Source organism: Solanum dulcamara, chromosome 7, assembly GCF_947179165.1.
Source record: "Solanum dulcamara chromosome 7, daSolDulc1.2, whole genome shotgun sequence".
NCBI lineage: Eukaryota > Viridiplantae > Streptophyta > Magnoliopsida > Solanales > Solanaceae > Solanum > Solanum dulcamara.
The window spans coordinates 8,240,272-8,251,816 of record NC_077243.1 but is presented as its reverse complement, the minus strand read 5'-3'; the positions used below and the strand labels follow the sequence as shown (position 1 = coordinate 8,251,816).

Here is an 11,545-nt window from a genome sequence, read left to right as displayed (position 1 = left end):
CCTCTTTGGTGGTATCTCTATTTGTTGTATCTCTGGGCTCTTCTTGAGCACTTTCCTCCAAATTATAATCATCTTGATCATTTATTTCTTTCCTTTTTTGAGGATTTTTGTCTTTGGAACCAATTGGTCTTTCACGTTTTAAGCGTGGCCTAGACTCATTTGCCTGAACAAGTTATTCTACTGGGACATCAACTCAAACTTGAGCATTAGCAGCTGGAATATGCGATTTAGTAACCCTTGAAAGGTTAGTAAATGCTCACATTGATTTGTTCGAGGATCTAAATGAGATAGTGATAATGAATTTCAATCTATCTCATTTTTCAACTGCTTATGTTCTCCCCCTAATGTTGGGTATACTGATCCATCAAAATGACAATCAGCGAATCTTGCCGTAAATAAATCTCTAGTCATAGGTTCCAGATATTTTATAATAGAAGAAGATTCATACCCAACATATATTCCCAATCTTCTTTGGGGACCCATCTTTGTGCGGTGCGGTAGAGCAATTGGTACATATACCACACACCCAAATATTCTAAGATGGGATATATTTGGCTCTCTTCCAAATACCAACTGTAATGAGGGAAATTCATGATAATTTGATGGCCTTATGCGCACAAGTGTTGCTGCATGCAAAATAGCATGCCTCCATACTGAAATAGAAAGTTTTGTCCTCATTAGCAATGGTCTAGCTATCAATTGGAGGCGTTTAATCAATGATTCTGCTAGACTATTTTGAGTATGGACATAAGCGATCGGATGCTCAACTTTTATTCCAACCGACATACAATAGTCATTAAATGATTAAGATGTGAATTCACCAGCATTATCAAGATGAATTGTCTTTATTACATAATCTGGAAATTGTGCTCTTAACCTTATAATTTGAGCTAACAATCTCGCAAAAGTCATGTTGCGAGTTGATAATAAGCACACATGTGACCATCTTGTAGATGCATCTATCAAGACCATATAATATTTAAATGGTCCACATGAAGGGTGAATTGACCCACATATATCACCCTGTATACGTTCTAGAAATGCAGGGGATTCAATCCCAACCTTAGTTGCTGATGGTTTGATAATCAGTTTTCCTTGGGAACAAGCAACACAAGAGAATTTCTTAGATTGAAGAATTTTTTAATTCTTCAAAGTGTGTCCATGTGAATTCTCAATAATTCTGCACATTATATTATAATCGGGATGGCCCAACCGGTTATGCCAAATGATAAAATCATTAGAATCAGTAAATCTTTTATTTACAATGGCATGTGATTCAACAGTACCAATATTTGTATGGTACAACCCAGAAGAAAGTGTAGGTAATTTTTCGTGCACAATTTTCTTCTCCATATTTATTGTAGTAATATAAAGGTATTCAACCTTTCCTTCATTCACAGTCTCAATATGATAGCTATTTTGGCGAATAACCTTGAAACTTAACAAGTTTTTTTGAGATTTACTATAATATAATGCATTATCAATTACTAATATCGTTTCTCCAAGTAGTAATAAGGTCTCTTTTTCAGAGCCTTCAATTAATTTTGTACTACCGGATATTGTATTGACATAGGCCTTTTTCATAATCAAATGACAGAAATATTTCTTTTCTTTTAATATCGTATGAGTTGTGGCACTATCCAAAAGGCACATATCTCAATTATTCATCTTGAATCCAATTGAAGACTGAGAAATTTATTTATCTTCATAAAATAAAAATGCATTGTAAGAAATAAAATAAGTAACAATTTTGCTAGAAAAACATAAGTCCCCCTTTTTTTAAAGTTAAATTATGGTAATTTAGAATTTTTAAAAAAAATTTATAGGATTCAATTATGATGAATGTTACAATAATTTAGTTTATGAAATTATATTGTAATAAATTTGTAACACAGAAAAAATGATTGATAATATGAACCTAACGTACCAAATTATAAGAATTAATAAACTGAGGTGTAACACGTTAATAATAAACATAATTTTATATAAATTAATAATTTACTAGTGAATTAGTTTAATAAACTTAGAATTCAAAAAGTTTATGGCAGGATATACTTATTAACCTTAAATAAATATTATACATAAGTATTAAAATAAATATAAAATAAATAAAATTATAAAATATTAATATAATATTGTTCATCATGTATAGATAATTTATTTATTTGCAAAAATAATACAATCATTATATAATATTAATGACTAAAACATCAACAAGAATAAACAATTAGTATAATGACATTAAATAAGTAACAATATGATATTAAGATTAAATAATAACACACTAATAGTAATTAATTACAACATTGTAAAATAGCATAATGTAATAAATAATATACAATTATCATAAAAATGTGGCCCTGATTTTTTTTTTCAAATACATAAACGTAAAAACACAATAATTCAAAGTACATAAAAATGACAACATATTGAAAAACATGAAATTAAACATCAATTAAGATCCTTAAAAAAATATTCAACCTCCAAATGACTAATATCATTGAGGTCATTAAAATCATCATTCCTTAAAGCCAGATTTGCTTCAATATTATCATTATTCAAAGGTCTTGCATCAATATTATTTTTGAACGCTAAGTGTGACTCTATCCGAGCATTAGAAGAAGAGGCACCACCTCTATTTGCCTTTTTTTTGAAAGAATTTTGATAAAGTCTTACAAAATGCTCAGGCATCCGACATTCATTTTTCCAGTGGTCTTTCATGCCACAACGATGACAGTTACTTCTTGAAGGGCCATTTTGAGAACTGTTATTGTTCTCCCTTTTATGTTGACCACCACCACGACGATTATTAAATCGTCTTCTGTCATTGCCACATCCACGCACATTATTGTGGCCATGATTTTTATTTTGTCTTCTTTCAGACTGGCCATGTGCTTTTACCATATTTGTCTCCGATAACGGAGCAGTTCCAGTGGGACGGGCTTCATGATTTTTTATTAAAAGGGAATTATGTTGCTCAGCCACCAGAAGGCATGAGATCAATTCAGAATATTTTTTAAAATCTTTTTCACGGTATTGCTGCTGTAATATTACATTAGAGGCATGAAAAGTAGTTAGTGTCTTTTCTAACATGTCCTCATCATTTATAGTTTCCCCACATAATTTTAATTGCGAAATTATTCTAAATACAGCAAAATTATACTCAATTACAGTTTTAAAATCTTGAAACCGTAAATGCATCCACTCATAACAAGCCCTTGGCAATACTGTTGCCCTGAGGTGGTCGTACCTCTCTTTTAAGTCTTTCCACAATTCAAGTGGATCTTTCACTGTCAAGTATTCCATTTTCAGGCTTTCATCTAGATGATGACGAAGGAAAATCATAGCTTTTGCTTTATCCTGACTTGATGCTGTATTTTCTACAATTATAGCATCACCAAGACCCTTAGCGGTAAGGTGGATTTCAGCATCAAGTACCCATGACAAATAATTCTTGCCAGAAATATCAAGTGTCACAAATTCCAATTTTGACAAGTTTAACATGATGAAAATTAATTTGAAAGTAACAAAGACAACTTAAAAATTAAATTTATTTAGTAGATGTACCTGATATAGAAGTTAATTTTCTGAAAAATTAGAGCTTCGTGCTGATAACGTGTTATAAATTAACTAACTTGACAATTTTATAAAGGAAGAAAAGCAAGAGAATATAGAAAAAGTAATAATATAGAGAGAGTAGTAGAAATTTTCTTCTATTTTTGTGTATTTCTTACATTGCAAATGATGGCTTATTTATAGCCAAAAAAAGATGAAGTAAAATACCACTTAAATTAAACAAATATTTCAAGTGGAGAATCCAAACAAATATTTCAAGTGGACAATCCATTAGTCCATTTGTTCTTTAACATTAATGGATTAGAAAAAGAACACCGTCTGGAATTGTCAATTTTAGAAAGTGGAGATAAACCTCCTTATCCAAAAGCAAAGATCACAAAGTGGAGATAATCCTTTGCCTTCCTGTAAAGATAATGAATTCCTGGTAAGATATAATTTTAAAACCTGGATAAGTGGTGACCACTTGGCTATGACATAGGACTGGGACTTAATTTATTTAAAATGTGCATAAGCTAGCCCGAACATTATCGTTATTAGGAAGAAAAAGGGCACACACTAGCTCGGAAGCATATTCGGACCTAATCCAATTAAATTAAGACCAATTTTGCACTCCAGACAAGAGAGTTAAGAGTCTACAACTCTACATTAAAAACAGGATTACACATTTTTCTTAATCAGAGTATCACACAGGTTATGAAGTCAACATGGGTTGCTTTCATGGTTGAACACTAGGGGGTGATTTTTCTGGTATTATGCGACTTTATATTCAGCAAAATGTCACCAACTATCCAGGGAAAGCCCAGACAATTAGCACTTTCGTGGCAGTAACTAGGATGATACGTAACATGATACCATGCTGAAGCCAATTTCTGATGCTCATCCTCATTGCAGCAACCAGTGAACCACCCTTTGACCTCCTTGTGTAAGCTTTTGGCAGAAACCAAGATTCGATCTTTTAGTTCAAAGTACCTCCTGTTGTCCCGCTGCAGATACACAGACTTTTGGCGCAAATTGCCTGTCAGTATCTCAACCTCTTTCTCTGCTCCATAGTAGTAGAGTAAGCTGTTCATTTTATCCAAGTACATTTCTTTGTGACCTTTAGCAGTTTCAATGAAGGCCTCATAACCTTCGAACAAAAGGTCATGATCATAAGCATTCTGGATAGCTCTATCAGTGGAAAGGTCATCTGAGTTTCTATGAATAAAAGACTTGACAACACCACGATAAAGCTTCCCTAGTACCCCTTCAGAAATGTACATAGGTTTGTCCCACCTCTCCATGAAATCAGGAAACTCTCTTGGTTTTAAGAACCTGGGCATCTCAGCTGCAGCTCCAGTTTTTGCAAAGTCCACAGCCATAGAATGAAGGGTTGCTAACTGGAGGCATTTTGAATTCAGAGCTTTATCTGGTTCACGATCTGCATGAACCAAATGTGCGGTAGAGATCGCACCTAGAGTATCGCTAATCATGTAATCGACAAAAAATCTCTGAATTTCCTGCAAAAATCAGGGAAAGAAACAAAGAGATATTCAGAAAAAAAGGTTTCTTGATTAATGGAAGAAATAGCTCAAGCTACCTCTAGAGTGACTTCGTGATCCATTATACGGGGTCTTCTGCCAGTGTAGTCCATGGGTGTCACTGTTTGAAGAGGAATGAGACTTTCATCCCAGCTTATGAAATAAAGATCTCCATCAAGATCACCACCAGAGCATTCATTTGGATGAGGCCTGCACATGACAATTCAGTACTTTTGAGTACTAAAGAGCATTTGATCCCCTTCGAGAAAAGCCTCTTTTTTGATCTATTATTGTTGTTGTTGTTATTGTTATTATTTCCCATTGAGGGGTTGAGGGGGAGGGGTGTGGAAGTAGATCTCTGCTCCAAGAAGGCAAGAACTCTCTCTTCATACCTCTTTTCAATTCTTCACACATGCAAAAACTTCATGATGAAAATAATTTAAGACGAAAAGACATGAACAACATGAACCTCTTCTAGTGAAAGAAGATACTATATTCAGTGCAATTACTAGAACCTTTTAGTACCTATAACAAGTAGTTCGCCTCAATCCCAGGGTAGTAGGGGTAGGCTATTAGTACTTATCGATAAACAATTAATAGAACCTATTGGCACTAACCACTTACTTTCAGTTATGTCCTAGTTTTAAGAGTCCAAAACTTTGCAAAGAGACTTCTCCATCAGTCTTCATGAAGACTGTGGAACAGGACAGTATATGGTAGACGAGTCAAATTAAGCAAAATAGTTGGGATATGAAAGCTCCACAGAATATCGTGTGCTCCACAGAATATCGTGTACTGAATATTTTCTGCTCGAGTACATATATGGAACATTTAAACTTACCTTTCTCCTTTCTGAGGAAAAATAATGCAATCCACCCAGGTCTTCTCCTCTAATGTAACCTCATACACAGCCTCAAGTATTCTTACATCTCCAGGATGAAGACAAGGGTTTTTTGTGACTACAACCTTACCTCTTACTACTGCAGTTGTTTCATCCACCTTCTGGAAGAAATTTTGCTGACCATTTTGTAGCTCAGCCTTAGTCATGGTTATTCGTACATAAACCTGGCCATACTTCAATATACCTGTTTCATCTAGGCATCCAACTAGAATTCGACCTTTTGGAACGAATATACGACACCTACTTCTTAGGTCTGAAATCTGATTCTCAAAATGTGATTGAAGCATCATCGAGAGATAAGGCTCCAGATTGGGTGCGTATCCTTGCAGCAACAACCTCATTAAGATTTTTTTTACGTCACCACCACCCATGCTCTCTAAAACATCTAAAGCTGCCTCATTAGTGGTCAACATCTTACCCAGAAGACGAAGATGATTATCTAGCAGGTCTTCTAAAACTTTATCCTCAACTCCCAAAGTAGATAAAAGGATAACAATCTCCCGATTCAGATAGCAAGGCATGGCATCACTCCACTTGGTAATATTAAGCATCCTGTTCTTTGATTCAAATTTGAGCATACTGCCACGAAGAGATAGCTTTCGAAAGGAATTGCGGTCAACAGCTATCACACCCTTATAGCCACCATATCTTATTTGAAATGCTGATGGGGTATGTTTCAATCCACATTTCTGAGCAACTTGTCTGGCAAAAGCTTGGGAAATCTTTCCAATTCCATCTGAGAAGCAATAACTAACACCATCAGAGGTTACTTCAATATCTGGAAGAATCTCAACATGCTGCAATTGAACTTCCATTGTTTGAAAAGAGGTGCTAAACAATTGACCCATCCTTGCAGCACATTTCGAGATACTACGTATCTTGTTGAAGCACCCCATCCACTCTCTGATATCTTCTGCCTTGACATATTCATTAGAAGCAAACATCCAAACTGAATTTGAGCGTAGCTGACTGGCCGAGAATGCCAGGAAAAAGAACCTTTTAGTTCCAATAACAATTCCTTCTCGAAGGATAGACAAAATCCTATGATAGATTTTAGTTCTGTAAGGCTTTGCAAAGATACCTTGTTCAACACTCATAGAAACGGCATTAGGGAAAAGTTTACCCCAATCCTCCTCTACAAAAGTTACTCTCAAGAAATCAGAAGCATGTGATGCAAAGTTCTTCACGATGTAATTGGAGGTTTCAAGCTCTGGACCCAGGCAGTAAATCTTTGATGGTGTTACCAAGACTCTGTGAACACTCATCATGCTATGATTCACTAACCTGCTGTAAGATGATGAAAGCTGGTTCTTATTATTTTTACCCAAAACATGCAAGCGTGTCTTGATGAATGTCAAAGGCTCGAAACACATTGACTGCAACTTATGCATTTTCTGAAGGATCATCATTGCAGTGTCCAATTCTAATCTGCTAAGAACTTCAATGAGATTTGGATCAACAGCACCAAGACTAATTTTTTGAGTGTGTACGAGGGAGTTAAGCTGGAAAAGTATCTCGTACGGTAGCTTCAGATCTGATCGGATCCTCACAAGGGGAACAAATTCAGAACCAGAATAAGTATCTCCTACTTTATCCAGATCTAGATCTATCACATCGTTGTTGCAACATGGCAAACTAGAAATCAAATCTGAAGTTAACAATCCGTCGTCAATTTCCCAACAAAGAGAGGATGAACATCCGATAGACTTTATGTTGGAAAAATCAGTTGTGCGAACCCAAAGGAACTCACAATCTTCCTTGCAAATATGATACCGGTCAGCACTGAACTTGGAAGCAACAGACGGTCCAGAAACTCTTTGGTATAGCTTTGGTGCATGTTTTAGCTGAAAGCAAAAAATCTCACTGAAATGAAAAAGAACACCTTGGTTCGTTTCTTTTTTCCAACAGATATTTATAGAAGATTGTAAAGTTGATTCTAACCAATCAAGATATATTACATTCCAGAAGGGCATGGTCCATCTTTTCGGGAAAAGAAGAAGAAGAAGAAGAAGAAGAACGGTATGAATTCCCCAAGAACAGTTTTTGCCTCAGAAATAAAGGTTAAAGGATCGAAAAATTTCAGCAATGCCAAGAATTCATTTCAGCATGCATCACATAAATCAATACAAAAAACAGTTATACCTTTGTTCTAATGAGTAGCGGAAGAAATTGAATTCAGCCTTCTTTATAAGTCAGAGACTAGTCAATGCATAATAAACTTGTTCTTAGACCAAATAGTGACAGAAGCATCTATGACACATGCACAATCCCATCTAATTTAACCTGCCATGAAAATAGCCTTATTAGCCCCAAAGTTATTGTTAAGACTTCTACTGATCCTTCCCTATCTTTTCATTTTTTATAAAGAGGCTTTTATAGATCTTGCATCCTAAGTACTTCAGAATCCTCCTGTTTATTAGTCAAAACTGCCACAGAGTTTTGGTAGGATCATCTAACTATTCTGAAACCATATAAACTGTGTAAACTGTATAATCGGTAAACAAGTTTAATAAAAGATCAAAAGATTACTGTTTCCCTCGATTCAACACAGCAGAAGAATGCTGAACAGCACTGATTCCTCTTTTTTTTTTGATAAGGAGTACTGATTCCTCCTTCGAAGTTTTACCTCTGACTTTCTATATAATATCCTTTTTTTCACTTGCACTATATAATATCCTTGATGTTTTAATGTAACAAAGTCTAAAAATGTCCTACCAACTTCTTTCTATAGTGAAAATGAAACACACTACAACATAATATGTGTTCCCAGAGCAAACATATATTACATCTTCCCCAAAACTTTTGCAGCTCACAATCTGCATGGATTTTGCAGTATATTTTAACTTATGAATGACTTTTAGTTGCATAGACAACCAAGAACGTCCTTCAGCATAGATTACATCTTCCCCAAAACTTTTGCAGCTCACAATCTGCATGGATTTTGCAGCATATTTTAACTTATGAATGACTCTTAGTTGCATAGACAACCAAGAATGTCCTCCTCCTTCGAATTGAATATTTACCAAAATGAAAATGTGCAACTGCAAGTGATGAAGAAGAACTTCATTTTTTTATGAAGTACAACTTTATAGGCCACTTTGCAAAGGTTATCCTCACATCCTTACTAAATCATATAAGGAGCTTTTGGGATATTTGATACACTGGAAGCAGGAGGTTTTGACTAGATTGCAAGGGTCGTATGTTCAGCTAGCAGAAGTGCATGTAGCCGTTGGGTTCATTAAGAATACTCAGTTGGTTATAAGTCTGGAAACTTGACACATTCGTTCCGGATACTTTCACATCAGAAATTTCTATTAAGCATTAATCTAGTTGATTCCGTTTTTATATTGAGATTCCGCCCCTGTGAATCAGTGATGTTTGAGTTCAGCTGAGCATGACTTTCACATCGTGCTACTCATCTATTTATTCTTACTTAAAGCATTGAAAAATCCATTTGTAGTGCTATAAACAGCTCTTACTCTACAATTTATATTTTCTTTTTCAACCTTGAGATTGTACCACTATTATAGGAAGTCTAAACACATACACACACTAATTACAACATATTGCAAGCCCTAAAAGTAAAAATAACCAAAATTTTCAAGATGGGTAACAGAAAAATCAAACCTTCAAAAGAAGTGCAGATTTTTGGTTTTCCAAAGAGCACTCAGTAGCCTCGACGAAGTCTCCAAACTGTACTTCCAACCTATAACACTCCCCTGCATGACTAACCCAGAACTCAAGACTCTTCCTTTCAGGCATGATCAATGTCTTAACATCTTCCCAAGTCTCCAAAACCTCCATTACCTCATTCTTGACCATTAACCCAGTATGCAAGATTCCGGCATGGAATCTGCACTTGGGTTCAACAGGCCTTGCAATAATATCATCGAAAGACGAAACCAGGGAGAGTTGGTACCCTTTAAAGACGATGTGTCCTTGTTCCGACAGTGATAAAGATTGTAATTTTGCCTCCAATGTTTCGAATTGGACTCTACCATGGCCTCTTGATTTCCAATTCTTGTGCTCAGAGAATATATCGCAGGCAAAGACTGATCCTTTGCCGATTAAAGAATCGAAGTAGTCGAAAAGATCTTTGGCTATGGCAGATTGGGGTATGTTTGAGACCCTCACAGTTGCTGTAGCTCTCTTCTCTACACCCATGACTTGTCCAATGGCGAATTGGAAAGCTCAATGGGTTTTTTTAACAGGGTTTCTACTTTCTCCTCTCTTTTCTTCAAGAGCCCGTTTGGAAGACCAACTTAAAGCCCTTTTCAGCTTTGGACGTGTTTGTCTAATGCTAACTTTAAGCTAGAAAGTTTTTAAAGTCGGTCAAAAATGAAAAGTTAGGATTTCTAACCTTTTTTTTTTTTAAGTGCTTAAAGTCATTTTCTTTGACCATGTAAATTACTTTTATATTCCTTATATTTTAACTAAATTCTCAAACTACCTTTTTTATTCTTTTAACCCTAAAATTCACATAATTTTCCTCATTTAAGCATTTTTATCCAAACACTCAACTGCTTATTTATAAAAATAACTTTCAGCACTTTAAAGTTCTAAAAGCACTTCATACATAAAAGTTACTTTTTTTAAGCTCATCCAAACGGGCGCCAAATACAACTAATATTTTTTGTTATTGTAGGTTCAATTATTTGAAAACAGTGATATTTTTATTTTTATTTCTTTTTAATTAACGATAATAGTCCAACATAAAAAGTTAAAACATTTAATTATTATTAATTCTAGAGATAATGTATAAGTATCACCCTCAACTATAATCGAAATCTCAACGACACACCTTAATTTTACTATGGTCCTATTACACCTGAGCTATTTTAAAATGAAATAAATACACCCTAAAAGCTGACGTGGCGCAGAGAGTGTGCACATTCTCTTAAAGATAAGTGATGGGTGAAAAATTAGACACGTGTCATTTTTTAATTGATAACTTTATAATTAGTTAGTACACATAATTATTGATATTAAAACTTACATATATATTTAATTATTATCATTTCATTCTATGTAAAATATTTATTTTAATTTCTTCCTTACTTTAAAATTTTTAATTTTTTTCCTTTCATTAATTTCTTATTTTTTCACTTTTAATTATTTTTAAAAAATTATGTGGATTCTTTCAAAAAAATATTCTTTAATTTTAACGTTTTAATTTTTTATATTTTATTTAATTTTTTTCAATTATTTTGATATATATTCGAAATTAACTAATTTTAAATACAATCATATGGAATTAAATTTGAAATCATATCAAAAAGGAAAGACAATGAAAATAAAAAGAGAAAATAAAATCAATAGAAAAATAAAAGAGAAAAGACAATGAATGAAAGTTAAAAAAAAATAAAAATTAAATAAAAGAATTTTTAAAAAATAAAAATGGGTGTATTAATTTAATTTAAATACAAGATAAAGAAGGTGTCAAACACAACCAACTTACTTGGTTGAAGGTGTCACGTTCCCACAAAAGGTGTACGAAAATGCAAAAAAAAAATGAGTTGGGGGGGGGGGGGGGAGTTAATAGGACCCTAGT

At 34.2% G+C, this 11,545-nt stretch overlaps 1 protein-coding gene across 1 annotated transcript; it reads right to left on the bottom strand.

The window, feature by feature from the left end:
• Positions 1–3,981: 3,981 nt before the first annotated feature.
• On the bottom strand, positions 3,982–10,228 carry LOC129894100 (RNA-dependent RNA polymerase 2). The gene is made up of 4 exons (XM_055969620.1): positions 9,622–10,228; positions 5,935–7,838; positions 5,153–5,303; positions 3,982–5,072 (listed from the first exon to the last, which is right to left on the bottom strand). Exons 1-4 carry the CDS (start codon positions 10,156–10,158, stop codon positions 4,305–4,307), a joined length of 3,360 nt encoding a protein of 1,119 aa, XP_055825595.1. The 5' UTR covers positions 10,159–10,228; the 3' UTR covers positions 3,982–4,304.
• Positions 10,229–11,545: the final 1,317 nt, after the last annotated feature.

Coding starts and splice junctions, on each gene's coding strand:
- LOC129894100 (XM_055969620.1), bottom strand. CDS start 10,158: ATGGGTGTAGAGAAGAGAGCTACAGCAACTGTGAGGGTCTCAAACATA. Junction 5,304..5,934: donor TTTCCTCAGAAAGGAGAAAG/GTAAGTTTAAAT, acceptor TGTCATGTGCAG/GCCTCATCCAAATGAATGCT. Junction 5,073..5,152: donor ATCACGAAGTCACTCTAGAG/GTAGCTTGAGCT, acceptor TGATTTTTGCAG/GAAATTCAGAGATTTTTTGT.